This window comes from Prunus persica, chromosome G4 (assembly GCF_000346465.2).
Source record: "Prunus persica cultivar Lovell chromosome G4, Prunus_persica_NCBIv2, whole genome shotgun sequence".
Taxonomy (NCBI): Eukaryota; Viridiplantae; Streptophyta; class Magnoliopsida; order Rosales; family Rosaceae; genus Prunus; species Prunus persica.
In genome coordinates this window covers 17,094,069-17,116,616 of record NC_034012.1, presented here as the reverse complement: position 1 = coordinate 17,116,616, position 22,548 = coordinate 17,094,069, and the positions used below count along the sequence as shown (strand labels likewise).

At 39.5% G+C, this 22,548-nt stretch overlaps 3 protein-coding genes, 1 long non-coding RNA gene and 1 pseudogene across 4 annotated transcripts; 1 reads left to right on the top strand and 4 right to left on the bottom strand.

The window, feature by feature from the left end:
* LOC109948880 lies at positions 244-1,489 on the bottom strand. The gene is made up of 3 exons (XM_020562667.1): positions 655-1,489; positions 343-477; positions 244-267 (listed from the first exon to the last, which is right to left on the bottom strand). Exons 1-2 carry the CDS (start codon positions 1,279-1,281, stop codon positions 400-402), a joined length of 705 nt encoding a protein of 234 aa, XP_020418256.1. The 5' UTR covers positions 1,282-1,489; the 3' UTR covers positions 244-267; positions 343-399.
* LOC109948661 lies at positions 3,907-6,360 on the top strand. The gene has a single exon (XM_020562350.1). It carries the CDS (start codon positions 3,907-3,909, stop codon positions 6,358-6,360), a length of 2,454 nt encoding a protein of 817 aa, XP_020417939.1.
* LOC109948660 (DNA repair protein XRCC3 homolog) lies at positions 12,468-13,543 on the bottom strand. The gene has a single exon (XM_020562349.1). It carries the CDS (start codon positions 13,347-13,349, stop codon positions 12,468-12,470), a length of 882 nt encoding a protein of 293 aa, XP_020417938.1. The 5' UTR covers positions 13,350-13,543.
* On the bottom strand, positions 17,903-19,396 carry LOC109948659 (annotated as a pseudogene).
* On the bottom strand, positions 21,648-22,058 carry LOC109948494. The gene is made up of 3 exons (XR_002271136.1): positions 22,020-22,058; positions 21,817-21,912; positions 21,648-21,696 (listed from the first exon to the last, which is right to left on the bottom strand). It is a non-coding gene; the product is annotated as an uncharacterized LOC109948494 (long non-coding RNA).

The window sequence follows — 22,548 nt, the reverse complement described above, 5'->3', positions numbered from 1 at the left end:
AACTGAAATGCATAATTCACTGTTTAGAGATTCTTATACCTTGTCAAGAGGGTCTCCCTTTTCTCCGGTAGTTTTTCTCTTTTTATATGTTTTCAAAATACCATGTACAATGAGATTGAATGATTCAGAAACTGCATTGGATAAAATGCAAACTGCAATGTAGAAAACACAAACTGCAATGCACTGTATACAGATTTCAATTACCTTCTCAACAGTGTCTTCCTCTTCCCTGGTAGTTTTTCGCTTTTTAGGAGTTTTGAAAATACCCTGTACAATGAGAATGATTTAGCATGGATTCGCATTCAAGATACATTAAAACAGAACATGCGATAAATTGCATACCTCGATGTCATTCAAGTCCTTTATTTGGTTGAATCTTGTGTGGAGTTCCACAAGACTCTATTTAAGAATGGCAGGAGTTTCTTTCTCCTTGCCAAGGATTGGTTGTATGATGTTTGTCCTCTCACACAGTAGAAACTGCACAGTTCAAAAACAAGATATATCAGAAATTAGGTTGGAAACTGCATAGGATAAAACAGAAACTGCGTTGCAGTTTCCATTTTTGCATTGCAGTAAATGGAAACTGCATTGCACTAAATGGAAACTGCATTGCCAAAAACTCAAAATGCATTGCATAAGCCACTGTTTACTTACCAATATTAGGATAGTGCAACCCGAAACAGCTCCTATAGAGGCTTCTCCTCCCTTCTTTGCTTTTGCTTTTGCTTTTGCGGTCAAGGATTCACACCAATGCAAAGTAGATGAAGAGTTGGCAAAAAGAAATGTCATGCACAGCAGAATCAATATTAGGCTGACCACCTCCTTGTCGTAATCAACTTCTTCTTCTTCTTCTTCTTCAGCTTCTTTCTTTTCTTTTCCTTTGTTCGTTTTTTTCTTTTGCTCTGTCTTTGCCTTTTCTTTCTTCGGTTGGTTTGCCAAGGCAATTGTCTTTTGTAATTCTGCTTCTACCTGGTTTTTTGATGGTTTTCCCTTTTCTCCAAAGTGCCTTGTTCTGAAGGTAGCAGTGTACCTATCATTGACAAGTTTGACAGATTTGCCTTCATTTGGCAGTCCTAGAATCTGAGTCACTGCATTGCCTGTGATTTGGAATGATTTGGTTCCAAATTTGAAGGACTTTGTATCCGGATCAAATTTCTTAAGCAGCTGTACTAAGTCAAGGTCCGACTTATTCATGTTATTCATGTCAATTCTCTGGCGGTAAAACAGCTCGATCAAGTTCCAGAAAAGGGGTTTTCTTGAGAAGCTTCTTCTGCCTTTCATTGAGCTTGTCCTTTATGTCTCTAATGATGCTGTTGAAAGCATAGGCATTGCACCGAAATTGGACATAGTCCGGGTGCTTTGCTTTCCGATCATAGTTTGGCTTTGGCTTTGGTTTACTCTTTTGAGCCATCATTTTGATTCTGCGCTTTGGTTGGTTTTCAGCTTCATTCTTTTGTGGTGACATTTCCTGTTCCATTTTGTGATATGCACTGCAGTTTGTGGTCAAAATCTACAATAAACAACCAGAAACTGCTGCTCAAAATTTGATGTGAAAAGAAACCAAAAGGCAAAAACAGTACTGAAACTAATATCAAAACACATTTAACTTCATGAGCAATTATAACATTCCCATAAACCCTAGCAAAAAGCACTCTGAAATTGAATTATAGAACCAGAAACTGCAATGCAGTTTCTGGTCAAAATCTGCTACAAACAACCAGAAAGCAAAAGGCAAAAACAGTACTGAAACTAATATCAAAACACATTTAACTTCATGAGCAGTTATAACATTCCCATAAACCCTAGTTTCTGGTCAAAATCTGCTACAAACAACCAGAAACCAAAAGGCAAAAACAGTACTGAAACTAATATCAAAACACATTTAACTTCATGAGCAGTTATAACATTCCCATAAACCCTAGCAAAAAGTACTCTGAAATTGAATTATGGAACCAGAAACTGCATTGCAGTTTCTAGTCAAAATCTGCTACAAACGACCAGAAACCAAAAGGCAAAAACAGTATTGAAACTAATATCAAAACAAATTTAACTTCATGAGCAGTTATAACATTCCCATAAACCTTAGCAAAAAGCACTCTGAAATTGAATTAACCAAAAGAAAGAAACAGTACTGAAACCGTCGTCGGTGTAAAACTTAAAATCGAAGAGAGTACTGATTCATTTTCTTACAGTTTAGCTTGGGTCGTCGTCGGTGGTCGTTGCTCGTCGTCGTTGGTCGTCGTCTTCGTTTCTGGTCGTCCCCGTTGCTGCTCATCGGCTTCGTTTTTGGAGAATAGTTTGTAGGTTTGCAGTGGGATATGAAAGGTCGCACGAAACCAGTTTTTGAAGTGATTAAATTTGAGTAGTGTCGTTTTGTGTTGTGTTTTGTGGGAATGTTATGTCGTTTTGATAGTTTTAAGTTCTGATTTATAATTAAATAAATTGTATTTGACAGTTAAGCATAATGGCACATGTAGTAATTTTAGGGTTGTTGGATGTCCTTTTGGTAAAATTAGGTGGCTTTGGTTATATATTAATTAAGCAAAATTAATTATCTTTCTTCCAAATTAGTTAAGTTTTTTATGGGTTAAAACTAAAGAGCCCTAAAATTAAATACAAAAAATTTTAAATCACTTTCTGTTCTCCTAATCCTACACTTTTAGAAAATTAATGCACACACATCACACATGACCAAGGACAAGAATTCCCTAAATTAACTAAAACAAAAGGGAAATAAGCTGATATAATCACTTTTCACAAGTGGTATTCTGAAATAATCAGGTTACAAATTGTGTTCTGATATAATCACTTGTGAACGTGAAATGACCAAACTGCCCTCCATATAAAAGCACATGTATCAACCCGTTGCCACCCCTTTTCTGAAAGGGAACTTGTCTGAACTCAGCTCAACTCTCTCTCCTCTGTGTTGGAAGGTTGGCAAAAATTGGGGGAACTCCAGGTTGCGAGACATGTTCCCACTGAGCAATCCAGTTCGCAACCCATCCATCGTCCTAACCCAGATGTCCTCAAACTTGGCACCCTAGTTTGGGCGCAGCGAAGCCGGAAGGCACGGCCTCCATTGTTGACCTCCAGATCGAGCTGACTGCTGCGATTCCAGAGAGAAGGGAAAGTGGCGACTTCCGGTGTCGTTGTGAACGGATGTGAGTTGTGATATTGGTTTGGTAGTGTATGTGTATTATGAAATCGTTCAGCCCCTTTTCACCACAGAGGGCATAAAAGCTTAAATTTTCAGTTTGCACTTGTTGTGATATGTTGAAATTCATAGTTTGTGATATTATCTGCAGTGGGAGCTGTCTGGTGAACTTGAATTTTGTTTAAAATTGACTGAATGCGTGTATAATGTAGTGCAATGTGTTTGATAATGGTGAAAATAACAGCACACAGACAAATCATAGGTTAACTTTGTCTGGCCTACAAATTTGTAAATACGGCTAGTGTTAGGCTCAATTTAGATGCTAATGTGGGGAATTTATTGGCATTCTGGGTTTGTTTTGGTAAGAAGTATAGTTTGTGTGTGTTGGTTTCGAATTTGGTAATTCAGCTTGTACTACATTATACGCTTTCTGCTTCCCTGATCCTTTTGTTGAAGGTGTTTACATTTGTGCAAAAGACTTGGAGGGTTAGAGGGTTCATATTTCTGCCATTGTATGTGTATGTTAGTTTGTTAATAACTTGGAACCCACAGATATCATCTTCTAAATCAGAGAAAAAACAAAAAGGAATAAAAGTTAATTGTTGAAGCAGCTACAATTAACTTTTGAAGATTTGAGGATTTAGAAGATGATATGTGTAGTGGAATGATTGTTGTGCATGTTTTTATTCATCTATTTTGTATTTTTTTAGTGTTATGAATCGGTGTAGTAATTATTTATGTTTTTTGCAGAAATGGATACAGTTGGAATTTTGGTATGCTACAATGGAAATTGGGTTAAGAAGGATAACATTGAGAGTTATGAAGGTGGGGAGGCTAAAGGCATAATAGTGTCACGGAACGTAACGTTTTCTGAACTTGTTGAACGCATTTATAAGATCATGGATGCAGAGCCCACGAAATATAGTGTCACATTGAAGTATTCAGTTCCTGTATCCGCATCTGTCAGTAAGCAGATAAGGGTTGAAGACAATGATGATGTTCAATATTTTCTCAAGTACAACACAGATGTTATGGCCTCTAAAGTAACCCCTTTAGTAGCAAGCTTCAAAAACATCGAAGGGCATGGTATTGAAGGGTGTAATGGCATTGTAAGCGTGGAGAGTAGCAATGCTCCTGCTACCTTTGTTGTGGAACGAAGAAATGTGGCAATTTCGCACAATGAAACTGAAAATGGTGGGAATGGTTTTAATTGGAGTGATTGGGTTGAAGAAGTTCATTTTGAAAGCGGTGAAAACATAGTTGCTGATTTCAATCAACCTAGCAATGAAGAGGAACCGTACTCTGCACCAATTCTGCATCCTCATGAGGACAGCAGTGCGGAACCCTCCACTGTGCAGTGTAGACAGGTGCAATCTGAACCTCCCCGGCAATCAAGTTCGAGTGAAATGCATACAATTCGGGTTGATTCGAAGCATGGTGAGAGTGTGGAATATATTGGTTATGGTGGAGGACTTTCGTGCATAAATTGGGAAGCAAATTTGAAGGTTGGCCGAGTGTATCCAAATAAGATTGCCCTTTTAAAAACCATCAGTTTAGCAGCAATTAGAGGCCACTTTCGGTTCAGAACAGTCCAATCTGGGAAGCGTCGGTTTTGTGTTCGCTGTTGGCAGGTGCCTTGCCCTTGGAAACTTCGGGCATATAAAGTTGGATTACATGAGTTTAAGGTTGTTAAATACGATCCACTTCATGAATGTGATCTGAGGTTTGTAAGCAGTCACCATCCTCAAGCTACGGCCGAATTGGTGTCTGACTGTGTTAAATGGAGATTTCAGGATTCACGCAGCATTTATACTGCAGCTGATATAAAGACAGATGTGAAAAAAAAATTTGGTGTCAGCATAAGCTACTCTACAGCTTGGAGAAGCCGAGAGTTAGCTTTCAAAACAATGAGAGGGTCTGCAGAAGAGTCGTATTCCCTTCTCCCTTCCTATTGTTATGAGTTGGAGCGTACAAATCCGGGAACTTTGACATACATTCAGACTGATGCAGCCGACCACTTCTTATATTTTTTTATGTCAATTGGTGCATGCATACGAGGATTTAAGTCGTCAATGCGGCCCGTGATTGCTGTTGATGCTACCCATTTGAAGTGCAAGTATAAAGGTGTTTTGTTTGTTGCGACCGCATTTGACAGAAATCGCAACATATATCCTGTTGCCTTTGGGATTGGAGATTTGGAGACGGATGCAGCATGGGAGTGGTTTTTGAGAAAATTACATTGTGCAATTGGTGATTGCTCGAATCTTGTTGTCATATCTGATCGCAATGTTAGCATACAACATGGGTTGCGTAGAGTTTTTCCTGGGGCAAGCCATGGTATTTGCTTTTATCACTTGAAGGGCAATATGAAAGCCTCATTTCACTTGAAGCAACGGGATCCGATATTGGGGTATTTTATAAGGGCAGCGAAGTCTTATCGTCTAGCGGAGTTCAATCGTCACTTCTCGATGATAAACAATGAGCGAGTGCGAACTTATCTACTACGTGCAGGCGTTCAGAAGTGGTCACGGGCCCACTGTGATGGACGACGCTATAATGTGATGACAACGAATATTGTGGAGTCCATTAATTCAGTTCTTCGTTTTGCAAGGATGCTTCCGGTCCTACACTTGATCGATGAAATCACAAATTTACTTCTCACTTGGTTTAGTCAACGTCGAGATTTAGCAATGAAATGTCATTCTACATTGTGCCCTGATTTGGGTGAACAGAAGTTAAGGAAGAGGTTAGACGCTGCGTCAAGGATGAATGTGGTCAAAATCAATGATGTTGAGTATAATGTTCTGGATGGTGATTTGAACGGTCTGGTGCACTTGGCAAACCGTAGTTGTACGTGCAGGAAGTTTGACTTGGAGCAACTCCCGTGCAAGCATGCTATTGCGGTATGTCGGCACTTGAATTTGAACCCCTACTCCTTTGCCTCTTCTTATTATACACGAGCTACATGGGCAGCTGCATATGCTGAATCTATTTATCCTGTACCACCTAAAGGCACATGGGTTATTCCCGAACATTTGAACAATGTCAAAATCCTTCCTCCTGTTTGTAAGGTTATGCCGGGCCGTCGCAAAATGCAAAGAGTACCTTCCAAAGGAGAGGACTCCCGGCAAAAAAAATGCTCAAGGTGTGGTGTGAAGGGCCACTACCGAAATACATGCAAACAATCTGTCCCTCTCAAGAACTGAAGTGTCTAATTGCGCATATTGCACAGTTGTTCAGTTTGTACCTCACTTGTCATCAACTGTGAAGTTCATGAATAGGTTCGGTGATGCTGCAGGGATGGAAGTCCGTCAATTAAACGGTCATGTGAAGCATATGGAACAAGGTAACAAGTTCCTTGCAATGAGAGCCTATTATTAGTAGCAATTTGTTAACATACAGTTCTACCTGTTTTATTGAAACCAGCTGCTTACTTTTACACTGTTCCACTGGCCAATGTGTCTTACAGATTAGCATTTCTATTCGTTTGTGATGTACCTTTTATTTTCATTTAAATTGAATTCGATTTGGTGTTGTGAAATGTGATTGTAGTCACGTTGGCATCACTTGGTTTCCTTTCCTACACAACGTTATGTCCTGTCTTTATATGCACCGTATTGGTATTGTATCGCACCTTTGTTGCCATCATATTGGTATTGTAATGTACCCTTGTTGCCATCGTATTGGTATTGTATTGTACCTTTGTTGAAACGTAATTCAAATGCAAATGTTACGCAATTACTGAGAGCGTCATTGTACTTCATGATTTCTCATTGTTCTGATTGCCATAGACCAAACTATATATAGTTTTTGGGAAACTATCCATGCAGGTACACATGGTGAACATCCTGCACTACTATCGTCATATGGACTTTTCAAATAGTTAATTATTCACTTCAAGTCACACACACAGAGGAACAAACTCTTCCAATCCAACCTGTTTTGCAAAATAACAAAGTCAGTTATTAGTGTTCTATATTGTTGGGCACAGTGTCCGTGGTTTGTATCCAATTGCCTGAAGGTATCAATACATGTCCCATATTTCCATGGATATTCCGCGCGTCATAACCATCGATCTGTCCGAAACCCTCCATATACACGACCATTGCTAGAGTCACTGTTTATAACTACTCAGATGTAGAGGCTATAATATGAGGTGTATTTCCATAAAGCAGCAATATAACAGTACTATAAGCACAATACGATTACAATATGTGTCAATAATTATACAATACAAACACAATATACACCCGTAATGCTTCTAATATGAGGCCAATAAACATTTAATAAGCACACCTCCACGTTACAGTACTTCATATGTATACAAACTAAGTAATTTCCCACTCAACGGTGAGAATAAGAGGAAGGCGTAAACAAGGCACCACATTCATACAAAAGCCACCAGATACATACAAAATGATTCCACCCGTACTTACCCTGACCCAGCTACAGAAACCTTTCCACAAAATCACCATGTTTACAGGTCCATGAATAGATCCAATTCTTTGGTCTTCTTCCTCGCTGCATGCACAAGGCTATGATCAGCCATTCCCTGGCCACCCTTATTCAGCACCTGCCAGACACCACCAACATCTATTTCGCTCCAATTGTAGTCTGGTGACACGACGGAAGCATAATCCCGGAACATCTCGAACCCATTGTTAAAACATTCAACCAGTTCATGGTTAAATTCTTCAGATTCAGTGAATTTTTGGACAGCATCTTTCTTTGTTTCTTCCAATTGTAACGTCAACGAGGCTAACTTCGCGCTTCGACTTTCGGCTTTCATTGTTTGCTTAACTTCTCTAGCAAATGCTTTGTTCAGCTTGTTCGTCAAGTTGCCCATCACCTGGCCATGAATATCGCATTTGGTTTCCCACCAATCCGTTGCCGTACACAAATATTGGAGGTGATGCTTCACTTCAGCTATTTTCTTTAGCGGATCAATGTTGTCTGCCTCACTTCCGGATGACGTGGGATCGTTATTTGGAGTCCCAGGTGGAGATGGGAAAGGGACATGCCATGGCTGGTCTCCTGGGTAACTAACAACCTCGTTTGGAGGGATTACGTCTGACATCTTCAACTTGAAATGGGGATAATGCACACATGCACCCTGAAAAACAGTTAACGTTACAAAATCAATCTAGAGCTTCCTTTTCGTTACCAACAATAGGGTGAGCTTTAGTACAGCTTTCGTGTATGATATATATGGAATTGAATGAGTAGGTTAGACCCTCTTATATAGAAGAAGTTGTCTGTTTTATATTGCTTTCAATGACTACATTACAAAATCAGTCTTCAGTCATTACTCCTCTCTGTCACTGCCAGCATTGTAAAATGCCCATTACAGTCGGACCAAATACGAAAATACACACCTATCAACGTCAGGTGGGATGAATCCACCTACAAATACTTTCATGGTCCATTTTTGTAATTGGCCAATTAATTGTCAAATTACCGTACTCATATATTTGGGACAATTTGTAGTTTTGGTACAGGAGGGAAATTGGGGAAAGAGGACAAAAGGAATAAATTTCAAATTCAACATGGGTCCCATACAACAACCACCAACCAATGGTAAAGAATAGTTATATACAGCTGTTATTATGCACAGGCGAAGTCAAATGTGTTGCCCAACAACTCCCGCCAATAACTCCCGCCTAAAATTGGACCCAACAACTGCCGCCAATAACTCCCGCCTCTTCATGACAGTCATTTACTCCTGGTCATTAATACCTCCCACTATTTAATTGTAACCCAGCTGCATCCACCCAACATTTCCATCACAGTTACTCCATCAAACCCCCCCTGCCTGCGCAGCTATTTCACCTACATCACAATGAATGGCAGTTTGGTCAAACTAATGGCCACACCAACCCACAGTAAATACCCAACACCCATGGACCCCAACCCCACACCAAACCCAACCCGTGCCATTACTGAAGGAGGGGACACTGAAACACCTGCCAAAGCAGCAATAGCAGACACTGAAGACTGGGTCCATGGACTGCAGCAATGTCGAGCCAATACCATGTTCTGGAAAAATCTCCATGCAGACATAGTTAGCAAAATTAAAGAGGGCCAAGCTAGGTGGGGTGTCATAAAAAAGCGCACAATTCGGGCGCGTTATCAAGCCCGGATGCATCTCCTACATATGAAGGCTGTCAGAGGTAGAATTGAAAATGCCCCTGCCAGTGCAGTTATTGCATTCAAAGAATCAGACGAAATGGCTCAGCTGAAGCAACAACAACTGGAATCCGGCTTCGAACTATTTAGGAAGTTTGCACAAATTGTGGATGCAGAAGGAAAGTGGGACATCACTGTGGGAGGGGTCATGAACTTAATGGGTCGCGGTCGCCGCATTTGACGGGTATGCAACTCGAAATTGGGCCACAGCGAGAGGGTTTGCCTTGTAATATTACCATGGCTACTATTGGGGACAAACCCAGTACAGTGGACTTTTTGACGTCCCCTATTTTTGTAATATATACGTATGAGGTGCCCTTTTTTTTTTGTTTCATTTGTTTTCTGTTGGGGAAAGGGGGCCTCGTTGGTACATATGTTTAATGTAAGCTGCAGGTGCCGTCTTTGTTAAGATTGTATTCTGTAAGTTTGAGGTCACCTCTTTGTACATTTTGTCTTGTGTAAGTTTCACCTGGCTTTTGTATGCTGCCAGGTTGAGGTGGCCTTCGTATTATATGTACGTTTCAGGTGCCTTTCTTTTGTGTTGAATGCAGGAACTTTGATAACTGCAGTTGATGTAGTTTGGCTGCATTCATTTCATATTCGATATAACGTAATTACCTTCCACATCGTCCATATTTGTAGACTTGTTCCTTGACATTGCAAAACCAATACGTAAGACAGTATAAAAAATGTTATAATAGCTGTACCAATGTCAAATAATGCTGAGGTTACATTGGAATGCCAATATAACACCAATATCGGGCATTATAAAACCAATACAAATCAATAGCGATGCAATAAAGTTACAATATGATACCAATATATTACCACTGTCCTACCAATACGTCATAAATAGCCCAATATAAAAACAACTAAGAATGGAATGTACTGTATATGCAAGTGTATACCATGCCGTATCTGTCATAAACTAAGGCTATGAATAACATTGGGCCCAATCTATAGTTACTGTTGGCAATGGTAAATATTGGAAAAAAAAAATTTTTCCTTTTTAAAAACACCCCATTAACTCCAGGTTTCATGTTTGTGCACTCACACCATGTTACTGAAACATTGTGCACATGCAAGTGTAACCCTTTGAATTTGGGATGACCCTCTTCAGCACCCTAAATATTGCACAACGTGAACAACAATTCATACCCTCCAAAACAAGAAGATGAGTAGGAGGAGCCCCCGTACCGGTGAGGGTGAGTCAGTGACGTCTCGGTTGGCCGGTCAAGACGCGACTTCAAGATCTCGCTGGGAAATGGAAGCTGCGAGTTCTGTGTGTTCACGGCTGTGCTACTGTGGGAACGTTGTCAAAACGCATACATCGTGGACGGTTTCTCATCCTGGAAGGAGGTTTCAAGTATGTGCAAGGGTAAGTTTATTTATGTGTAAGTTTTAGCTGACATGTGGGAATTGTCTGTATTCCAAATCTGATGCTAGATGTCTTTGTTTGAAAACATTGCTTCCGTTTGTGCAGAGGAATGGATGTACATTTTGGGAATGGGCTGACCCAGAGATGTGTGCCAGATCGAAGCACATCATTCCAGGCTTGCTTAGGAAAATAAACCGGCTGGAAGAAGAAAAAAACGCTGGAAAAGGAAAGATGAAAAACCCATGGTTTTGGGTATCTGTTTTCTTGGTTGGAATGGTCATTTATTTGTTGTTTTCCAAATGTAATAGGACTCCTGGTCATCTACAGTTGGCAGGTTAAAGTTGGTTAGGTTATGGATGTAATGGAACAGGTTTTATTTATTCTGAATCAGTGAAGGCAGAGATGGTCATTTTCTATTGTGGTTTCATCTTGGTTTGAAAAGGCAAACACAAACGGCATAGGCAATAACCCCAGGCTCAGGTATTTTGGTATAAAGTCTGATGCAGCCTCAATCGTCAGACCATTTTTTCCACGTAAACATGAGAAATAACAAAATATTAGACGGTGAGGGACCTCCCAAAACTACTACTCAATGACGTCAAACAATAGAATATTGGGAAATAGCCCAAAATGCCACCAATTTTTTAATTGTAACTGAAAATACCACCCTTTTTTATAAAATTTGGAACTATCACCTATAAATATAAAATTATTGTACCCTTATTGCTGATTTTTCACAAGTTCATAAATTTGTTCTGTTCTCTTAGGTCACACAGCTCTCTCTCTCTCTGGCACAACTGGCTTTCTCTTTGGTAGCTGTCTATCACAGCTCTGTGGGTCTCTCTTGGCTCTCTCTCTCTCTCTCTAGCACAACTCTCTGTCTCTCTCTTTGCTCTCTTTGTCATAGCGCAGCCGTTTATCTCTGTAGCTTGGTTATCTCTTTCTCCCCTACTCGATCTGTTGCTCTCTGTAGCTTCGTTATCTCTTTCTCCCCTATTCGATCTGTTGGTCTCTGTTTGGAATCGCGAACCCTTCCCTTTAGCTATGTCTTCTGAATAGCTGCTTGCAACCTTGAAGCTCTAGTGGATTGCCGACCCCGAAAAGGTAGTGTTCATGGTTATTTTGTTAATATCAGTGGGATTATGTGAAATGAGTTATAGTTTTCCGCTTCTTGAAAGTAAGTGTATACGCAAAGGCTTCTCGGTATTACACTCGGAAAACCTGGATGGATGCTTATTCGGATAGCATCTACCCGGTACAACCTCACGGAATGTGGGATACTCCTGAAGATGTTCGAAGTCGAGTTGTGCTGCCTCCCATGGCAAGGGTCATGCCAGGCAGACGAAAGAAGTTAAGAATTCCCTCGCAAGGAGAGGGCAGCATTAGAAGAAAGTGCTCAAGGTGCGGTTCCGCAGGCCACAATAAAAGCACCTGTAAAAACAATATTCCATTGCGCAATGTATCTTAGACAATAAGATTTGTGTTGCTTTGGTAGGTCATGTGAACTCAACTTTTATTTGTGGTGGGTTTCGTGTTATGTTGAATGGGAATTCTTTTAAATTTGCATTATTTGGGTTGCATTGCTACAGCATGCTGTATTGCTGACATATTGCCATTATATTGACCTTTTATTGTACTGGTATTGCTTCCTGATTGCAATTATAATTTCAGTGCGAAATTAAAGGGACTTGAATGTAATTCCAAATGGATCCAAAACATTAAAGTTCTTAGAATTCCTATATTACACAGTTACTGTGATACTCCGACTATACCTTCTTTTTTTATTACAAATTCGGCCGATGCATAGGCCAGATGTGGGGCAAAGACAAGGTGAAATGTCCTATGTGTTTGACTACATATACTTGTTGAAGGAGCATTACGAATGTCAACCTCAATAGATTGCTCATGTCTTGCCAAGAACACTCTTGAATTTATGCAATGTGCCCAAGCCAGTCCCAAAGCTGGATTCACCCGTCTGCCTGATGTGTGCAGGGACTCCAAGTTTCCCAACCTCACCCCATTCACTCCATGATATGGCCCAATAAAATCCACCACTTGGTTGGTGACAACCACCGCCAACCCATACTTATTTGCTAAACCCTTCAATGTCCCAGATATGTTGAAGAACATTTCAGACCGCCGTTTCAAATCTGCCGGAGTTGTCTGATACTGTGATCGGAACAATGCAGCAATGGAATCAATGACAATGAGTTTCACAGGTAGGCGGGTGTGATCAATGGCAATAAATGCTTCTATGTCTCGAAGGACATGGATGAGTTCGTGAGCATCATGAACACCATGAACATATATGTCTTCCAATGGCTCCAACCTTATTAAGTTGGGGTATGATGCATGATAAAGGTTGCCTAGTTGTTGCAATCGACGAAATGGGAAGCTGAATTCTGTGAATATGTAGACGGAGGAGCCCCCTAGTCCGCCATGTGAGGGTGGGAGCTGAGCTCGTACCGTAAGTTGGAGACAAAGCTGCGTCTTCCCAGAACCACTCTCCCCTACTAATTCTGTTATGGACTTGCAGGGTATCCCACCCCCCAAGCAGTGATCTAGTATTGGGCATCCAATGGATAATTTAGGGGTTGAAAGAGGAAGGAGCATGAGGTTTTGGGGTGTCATGTTTGTGTCATTTAGGGGGGGATGTGATGGTGCTACAAGGCATGCATTTTATATATATATAGAGTTCATTTTGAAGGTCTGTACTGTAGGCCATCTGTCTTTTAAGGGATGTTTAATTCATCCTTTTTCCAGGTTGTAATTACTTTTTTGTTTATTTATTAGTATATTTTTGGACCATATAATTTAAAACATATTCTGATGCAGTATGTCCTCTAAGAGGATCATATTGTAACTCTATCACCACTCTATTGTACTGATATTGACATAATATTGCCACTATCCGCATGTTTATTGCATATTTATTGCTGCTATATCGCCACAGAACTGGAGACCGATAAACTGCATACGCAGAAATAGAAAAGGGAAATGAGGCTTCATCATTCCATAAAATCCTATTTCCAAACTTACATAATACAACAACAGGCCACCCCATCGTTACATAATACAAAAGTACGCCACCTCATAGTTCCATTTCCCTACAAAATGAGGCTTCATCATTCCATACATTCCTATTTCCAAACTTACATAATACAACAACAGGCCACCCTATGGTTACATAATACAAAAATACGCCACCTCATAGTTCCATTTCCCTGCTGTTGACAAATTCGAAGTTGCATACTCTTCAAGTGCGGTGACCGCGACCCATGAAATTCATGACCCCAGCCACAGTGATATTGGCCCAGTTTCCTGCCGGATCCACAATTATTGCAAATTTACGAAATAGTTCCAATCCCCTTTCCACTTGTTCTTGCTTCAACTTGGCCATTGCTTCTGATTCCTTGAATACCATAATTGCAGTGGCAGGGGCAAGTTCAATTTTTTCTTTCATTCTCTTTATATGTAGGAGATGCATGCGCGCATGATAACGACAGCGAATTGTGCGGTTTTTGATGACACCCCATCTAGCTTGGCCCTCCACAATTTTTGAAACTATGTCTGCATGAAGATTTTTCCAAAACATGGTATTGCGTTGACATTGCTGTATGCCATGGACCAAGTCTGCAGGGAGTGAATTCGGTCACTTGGCTTCTGTTTCAGTCTCCCCTCCTTCAGTAATTGAAATCGTTGGGTTTGGTGTGAGGTTATGGTCCATGGTCTTTGATATTTATTGTTGGCTGGTGTACAACTTAATTGGAACAACAGGGGACTAAATGCGATGTGACTTAAATCTGTGGGGAAGGTAGTGGCTGTAAGCAGCAGTTAATGTGATGGAAGTTTTCATTTCAAACAGCTCGGTTGATTAATATACCTGCAAATTTTAATGACCAAACCAGTAAGTGAGAGAGTTATTGGCGGGAGGGATTAGGGGGAGTAATTGGCGGGAGGGATTGGCGGGAGTGTTAGGCGGGATAGTATTGGGCGGGATAGTATGGGCGGGAGTTATTACCCAGGTTGACTTTATGCCTTTTTGTAATATGTATGTTGGACGTTCCCAACTTGGTCATTTTCCCATTATGTCATTGAAATAAGGGAGTTGCCTATTTGCCAAATTCACCAACTCATTCGAATTGACCAATAATGGTTATTGTCTTATTTCTCATTTCACCAATCTCAATTGATGTATGCCATTTTGCCATTTTTCATATTTTCCTATTTTCCATGTGTCATCCAATTTTCCAATTTTTCAATTTTTCATTATTTTTTCCTATTCCCTATTTTCGTATTGTGCAATTTCCCAAGTTTCCTTTTGTTCTATTTCCAGTTTTCCAATTTTTCAATGTTCCCATTTTCCCCTCATTATGTACTTATAAAAAGTTGCCTACTTTGCCTAATTCAGACAGTAATTAAAATTGTCCAATATGGTAATTGTCTTATTTCCCATTTCCACAATTTCAATTCGTTTCCAGTTTTCTGATTTTCCATGTGTCCCTGTTTCCTATTTCCAATTTTAAAAATTTAAGTTTTTGTCCAATTATCCAATGTTTTTATTTCCAATTCGACTATTTTCTAAGTTTCCTTTTTTTCCTATTTCAAATTTATCATTTTGGTAACTGTCCTTTTGTTCAATTTCCACTTTTGCTATTTTCCAAGTTGCCTTATTTCCTATTTTTCATTTATCCAGTTCTCCAATATTCCAATATTCCAATTTTCCAATTTTCCAATTTTCCAATTTTCCAATTTTCAATTTTCAATTTTGAATTTCCCAATTTGCTTATTTGCCTACTTTCCAAGTGTCCTTTTTTCTGATTTATCGATTTTTCGAATTTTCAAATTTTAATGTTTTCAGAGTTTCCTTTCTTTCCTATTTCCTATTTCCTATTTTCCTATTTTCCAAGTTTCCTTTTGGCCAATTTCGAAATTTCCAATTTTCCAAGTTGCTTTCTTTTCCAATCTACAATTTCCAAATTTCCTATTTTCCAAGTGTCCTTTTTTCCTTTTTCCAATTTTCCAATTTTCCAACTATCATTTGATCCTATTGCCTACTTTCCTGTTTCCAATTTTTCCTTATTTCCTTTTTCCAATTTTCCAACTTTCCAACTTTCCATTTTTTCGTATTTCCGTTTTTCCAATTTTTCTTTTCTTCAATTTCCAATTTTCCAAGTTTCCTTATTTCCCATATCCAAGTTTTAAGTTGTCAGTTTTCCAAATTTCCAATTTTCGTGTTTTGCCATTTTCCTATTTTCCTATTTTGTGTTCTGAAATTCGCAATAAATGCTTACTTACATAGTCCTATTTTTGGTTCCAATCCACAATTTCCTATTTCCCATAAAGGTTTGGTTTTTTGTCGTTTGGACGCCAATTTTATTGTTGTTAATGTCATGTTGTACTGCTGTAACTTACAGCCAAGGAGTTAATGGTGTAGTTTTGAATCCCATCAATTTAATGCACCAACACAAAACCCAATTTACCTCATATCAGTTCGTACATATAACTGAACATTCCTATATAGAACTGCAACAGAGGCACCTTCTTAACGGGAAAGGTAATTAGTCTAACTGAAAGGCAAATATTCTCCACTCAACCTAACCATATAGTCGTTTACAACTGGAGACTTAATGTACCTCTATTTGTTTGGTTGCAGGCAACAGCTGTGAATTGTCCCCAGTAATACTTCAACATGTCAGATGTACGCCCTCCTAACGAGCATGTGAGTTACCCAGGGGACCGCCCTGGCATGTATTGTATGTATATTGCCCTAATATTGCCTTTATATTGTACTTATATTGCTCTACTATTGCCTTCGTATTGTATATTTATTGTGGCCATATTGCCCTACTATTGCCTTCGTATTGTATATTTATTGTGGTCATATTGCCTTCGTATTGCCTTCGTATTGCCTTCGTATTGTAGGCATATTGCCCTACTTTGGAATATGATGAGGACTGGAAAATAAATCCACAGGCTCAGAATCACCAATTTTGCCTCCTTCAAGAGGCGTCCCATGCTTGTATGCAACCCTCACAGCTTCATCCTCGTTCAGCCTCGCTTGTGAAGTCCCAGACTTCATGTCATCTTTGCTATTTGCCAATTTCAGTTGCATCAGCTGGCCGTGTCTAGGGTTTTTTATCTGCTTTTGTTTCATTTTTAAGCTCTGCTTTGAATCAATACGTGGCGTATTGGCTGAATATGGGAGTGACAAGATCAATTCTTAGTCTCCCTAAGTGGATAAAATAGATGCTCAATATGAATCCTTTCCTCCACAAGTTTGTGTACAGTGCCGTACGTTGTGTGTTTTAGGTGCCACACTGGCTTATTAAAATTGATGCTTGGCCATGAAAAACTTTTTGTTTTCTTACTTTTAGAAAAGTACATATTTGTGTCAATAACTAAGTTTGGACTGTTAACAATCATTCAGAAGAATGGTAGAAATAAGCTCCACTGTGCCAATCCACGAAGTTGAACAAAGAAATTGTGTTCGATACACAGATGACATGTGAAACTAACATTAGCATTCTCCAATAAGAAGACTTCTCTTCTTTCCAACCCCTTGTCGATTGAGAAAGAAAGAAGAGGGACAAAACACACACTACCAAGTTAAGGTGACATTACAAACCTAAAAAATATCCTCATCAAACTTATAATGCTCCTTATTTTCTTCTTTAAAGCAAAACTTCATTCAAACTGAGATAACCACGTGGTCTCGATAAGCACTCCGGAATTATATGCTCATTATCTGCATCGCCTTCTGTCTCAACTTGAGGCTTGGAAGGAGCTTTGGCACCAGGAGGCTGCTTCTTCTTCATCCCACTCACAATGTCATCGATTCTGAGAAGTAGGCAAGCAGCTTCTATGGCCGTTTTAAAACTCTGGGCCTTCACATTGTAGGCATCCCAGATCTGACATCATAATTCCTAAAAATGAACAGCCTTACCAACAAAATAAATTTATTGGGAAATTTAGTAATAACCACGACAACAGCACTTCCCCTCACATGAGTGCTGTCGAAATATATTGGGAGAAGCTCTAAACTAGAACTACTACTGAAGCAAATCGACAATATAAACCAGAAGATTGACACTTATGCCATATAAATAAAGGGACATATAATGGATACATTTGAGAACAATACTACATTAAAAGTCCTATTTCAGAGCTTTCAGCAAATATAAATCACCCAACAAATTTGAATATTGAGATAGCGAAGGAAATAAAAGAGAGCAACAATAGTAAGCCAAAAAGATATCCACCTATCTTTTTCTCTTTCACATCAGTTATCACACCAGTGTTACCATCAATGCCAATCCATGATTTTTCACCATTTGCATGCTATGGAAAAAAAATTGTGGTTAGGATCTAAATGATGCATCATATTCTGACCAAAATAATAATGATGCAGCAGAACGTAAATAGAAATGACAAATCATAACAAAACTGAACAAAGCCATACAAAACAGATTCAAACCTTTCCCTGCAGCGCCGTCATTGTTCTAATCACATTCACCCCGCAATTCTGAGCGAAAGTACGTGGTATAGCCTCAAAAGCTATAGTAGCAGCTTCATACGGCCACTGTTTTACCATAAAAACAGGTGTAGCCATAAAACTCCAATAAAATGCATGTAAAGTGAAACCACAACTAATTCTTAATCTAAAGTATGTCAAGGAGCATGTGAATTGAAGTGACAGCCAGTTTATTCACAGAATTTAGATTTCTACTTCCACAAGGAGTTATTCTTGGACGAGTTTTACACAAGAAATACCAAACTTTTGGCTGAGGAAAGGAGCTTTTACCTTTTCTATACCTTCCACAGATGAACTCTTTTGCTTCAATGTAGCAGATACAGTTAACTGTGTAGCACCACCACCAGGACCAAGTTTCGGATTCTTGAGGATGTTTCTTGCTACAGACATGGCATCCTATGACCAGATATAAGGGAGTAAATAAGACATTTCAGCATAATATATTTATTCTACGTAATGGGGACAAAGAAGTAAAACCATTATACCTGCAAATTCCTTTCCACTTCATTTAACTGATCCTTACTAGGACCTCTCAAGAGTACAGTACATGCTTTAGGCTCTTTGCAATCAACAATGAATGCAAAAAACTCATCACCAATTTTCTTAACCTCAAATATCCCAGCGCCTGTACCAACATCAGACTGTTGCAATTGATCTGGTCTGTTAACAATTACAGCCCCACAAGCCTTGGCAATTCTGTTATTATCTGTTTTCCGCAACCTCCTCATTCCACTGACGCCGGCCTTGCTAAAATAATGGCATGCCAAGTCACTAAGCCCCTTTTCTGTCATAACCACATCTGGTTTAAACTTCAATATTTGCACACATAGACTCTCGATGTATTCTTCTTCCAATTGTAGCAGGACTCCCCAATCTTCTTCTTTAAGCAACTCAGCATTTGTTTGGTTCTCGCCTTTCTTATATTCGAGAGGCCAATCAAGAAGAATGATGCGTTGGTTGAAAATCTTTCTTCTCATTTTTCCAGGTGCAATAACATCTTTGTTAATCATTACTCCTTTGCAAACCACTGAATCTTCCAACTGGCCACCAGGAACCTTCTCAACCTTTATGTACTTTTGAATATCCATTCCCGCAGACCCTGGCCAAGGTCCACCCCTACAATTGTGGTAGCGTCAAGTGCAATTCAAGGGGCAGTCAATTTGGTATGGTGGCCACAAAATAAGTCATGGCCACAAAATAAAGAAAACATACAATAAGCTCCACAGTAATGTTTACATATTGACCATAATCAGAATATTGGGGAACAAAATACCACGGACAAATACATGAAATGAAAAACGACTCGGCAGTTACTGTAATGGAACATCCTATGAATTAGTGGCAACGACAGTACTGACGCTACTATGGCCCTCCTTTCAAATGTAAGAAAATGAAAGAAATTGGCACCATCCCTTCAGTTGTTTCTTAACAAAAAATCAAAGATAAATTCATAAATAAACCATCAAAACGGTATAAAATGTTTGTAAGACATGTACAATTACAAAATTATAAGTTCTCCTCAGAAACAGAGTTCTCTAAGTATCCATACACAAACAACAAAAGCAAAAGCTTAAACAGTTAGCTTATAGCAAAATCAATGTCCCCATTTCTCTAAACCACAGCTGCTGGTGGTAGGTTCCCATCTTCACTCATTTCCCGCTTTCTTTTAAGCACACAATGATGAAGCACAAAACAGCAAACTTTTAAACAACTCATATTACAGCACATATGGTTCTAAACAAAACTCATCCATATCCAATATGCAAGCCCTAAACTTAGTAAACAAAGTTATACAAAAATATGTCGAATTAACAAGCATTATTCTCAAACAAAAAGTATGATATGGTTGGGAGTTTACAAGTTCAAAATGACATAGCCACCGAATATATACGTTCAACTGTCACGAAAATGAACACCCTAATATATTGCCAAATGAGAGTCGAATATTTCGCTATAGTGGCAATAAAATAATGGGAAAAGCTACAATGTGGGTGGCCCCAAAAAATTGCATTTCGCTGCAACTTGTGCCAAATTATGGATTTACAGGAATTTCTTAAGCACAGAATGTCAACAATTAGTTCTAACAAAGGAAAGTGAATACAGCCCTTCTACCATGAAAGACAAGTACAGTTGAATTCCGTTACATAAATAACACCCTGCAACCTACTACAAAATCACCCCACTTTATCGCGTGGTGAGCAAAATGTCAAAAATTGTGCCATGTTACGCAAAAACTGCTTAGGCAGTTTCAATATTCACAATACGACAAAACATCCTGCAACTTCTTTCACATACATGTACAGAATCTGAGATGTCAATATGGGTATGAAGCTGGAAGGACCACCTGCAGAAGGAGGACATATGTGCCACTTCAGCATTCATATAAAGGGAAAATGAGATGTCGTAAGACATGTTCAATTTGAAGAAGTAATTGTTTGAACCTTTCTTAAAGAACATGAAACAAGTTTTGGATTACACACAGTCGGAGTTTAGAACATATGACATACGTAAATCAGATGCCAGTTGCGAAACATTGACATTACCATCTATAGTGTTCAAATCCCCAGTACCCTACACTTTGAAGAACAAAAGTAGCCATTTTTAGTGATCACAGTTGGACAAGTTCCCAACATAATGTAAGTTCTCTTAAATGAACACTGACATCACAGGTGAGTACATACGACGTAACTAGAATGAAGTAAATAACAACGCAATTCCAAAGGCAGTAATTAACAATAAAGCAGCAATGAGGTCAGATTAGGACTTTTACCTCATACATAGGCCTCCCCCCTGAAAGCCTCGATTGCAAGCTTAAATCGGTAGTAGCCAAACTTGGATGGGTCAATGGTATGTAAAGGAATGCCGGCACTAAGGTACTCAATATATTTGACTGTCATAATGCCACATGAAGTACTGTCCACCCGAGCAGTACACAAGTTAGAAGTGCACCTATTCATAACATCCGAGTATAGTGATTTAAAAGAACACAACTTACCCATCAGTTTGTTGAGGAACATCGGAAATTCTGCAAATTGTGAATGGGTTAAAGTTTGACATGTCAGTCCCCTTTCTCTTCACCGCTTCAACCTCCGATTTCTCATAAAACCTCATTTCATGCAGCACCTTTGCAAGCGTATGGGTAATAGGCTCCATGAATCGGACAAGCATACTATGGGAGGTAAAATCAGAATACGAGTCATAGACAGTGACAGTATGTCGCACAAAGTCGACTTCTACTGCCACCCAATGGGACTGTCGAACATTATACGGGAGATAGACCTTGCGCACTTTCGTCCATGCTTGCGCATACCCATGTTGCCATGACCCATTGACAAAGTGGTGTACATTTTTTAGGTAGTTAGGGGGAGGGTCAACGGTCGTTGCAGCAGATTGTTTCCTCGTGACTCGTTTCCCACTTGGCATTGCAAACGGCTGTAAAAATTGCTGCAACCAAGTGTGAAAGACACGTTACATAAACCCAAACCAAAGCACCAAAAGGAGAGACCTACATGACTCCTACCAATGCAAGAACTGCAGTGACACATAATATGGATACAAAATTACCTGCAGACAAAACTCGGCGGTTGTCCACTCCCTTCCAAATAGTTGCGGATGAGAGAGTTGTCTTTTGCGTATTAGAAACATGGCCATGTCAAGGTGCTGCTATTTCAGAACACAACAACCGCGTCAAGATCACAACAAATGACACATAGTCAATGTCATCAAATAAGAGATTGATCGAAATAAAGCCGGGTTCAAATTGTTACCCTCGAGCTCATCCATGCAGTTTCATCTAACAGTTTGTACAAAAAATCTGCCCCAACTTCAAATGGTTCGAGCTCCAGCTCCGCACTACAAAAACAACACTTACAAAGGTAAATTCAAATATAATAGACAAGTGGAACACCTTGTATAATATGACAATGACACACACATGTATAGTATAGCTGTGTATAAATTGTTTGCATACATCAAAAAACAAGTATATTGGTTTTGCCAAGATACAAATCCTAACCTGATGTCAGTTTTCCAAGCCCTGCAAAGTTGTATGATAGCCTTAACATCGTCCATGGCCACGGGTTTTGTTGGATCAAAACGGGGCTGAGGTGTCTCTGCATGCAAATCAGTAACCTTCCTCTTTTTCCTGGAGGGATCGGTGAATGGACTCAACAATGGTGTCGCAGCCCGCTTAAGTCTGCACCCTTTGCCTTCACCATCTGGTTTCCGAACCGTGCCAGTAGCCTCGTTGTCCCCTTCATCACCAACCAGAGTTATGTTACATTTCATGGGAGGCCT

Bases quoted from the DNA above. Each gene is read 5' to 3' on its own strand.
- LOC109948880 (XM_020562667.1), bottom strand. From the start codon at position 1,281: ATGAAAGGCAGAAGAAGCTTCTCAAGAAAACCCCTTTTCTGGAACTTG. The intron at 478-654 runs GTAAGTAAACAG...TGAACTGTGCAG, and splicing joins GTTGCACTATCCTAATATTG to TTTCTACTGTGTGAGAGGAC.
- LOC109948661 (XM_020562350.1), top strand. From the start codon at position 3,907: ATGGATACAGTTGGAATTTTGGTATGCTACAATGGAAATTGGGTTAAG.
- LOC109948660 (XM_020562349.1), bottom strand. From the start codon at position 13,349: ATGACACCCCAAAACCTCATGCTCCTTCCTCTTTCAACCCCTAAATTA.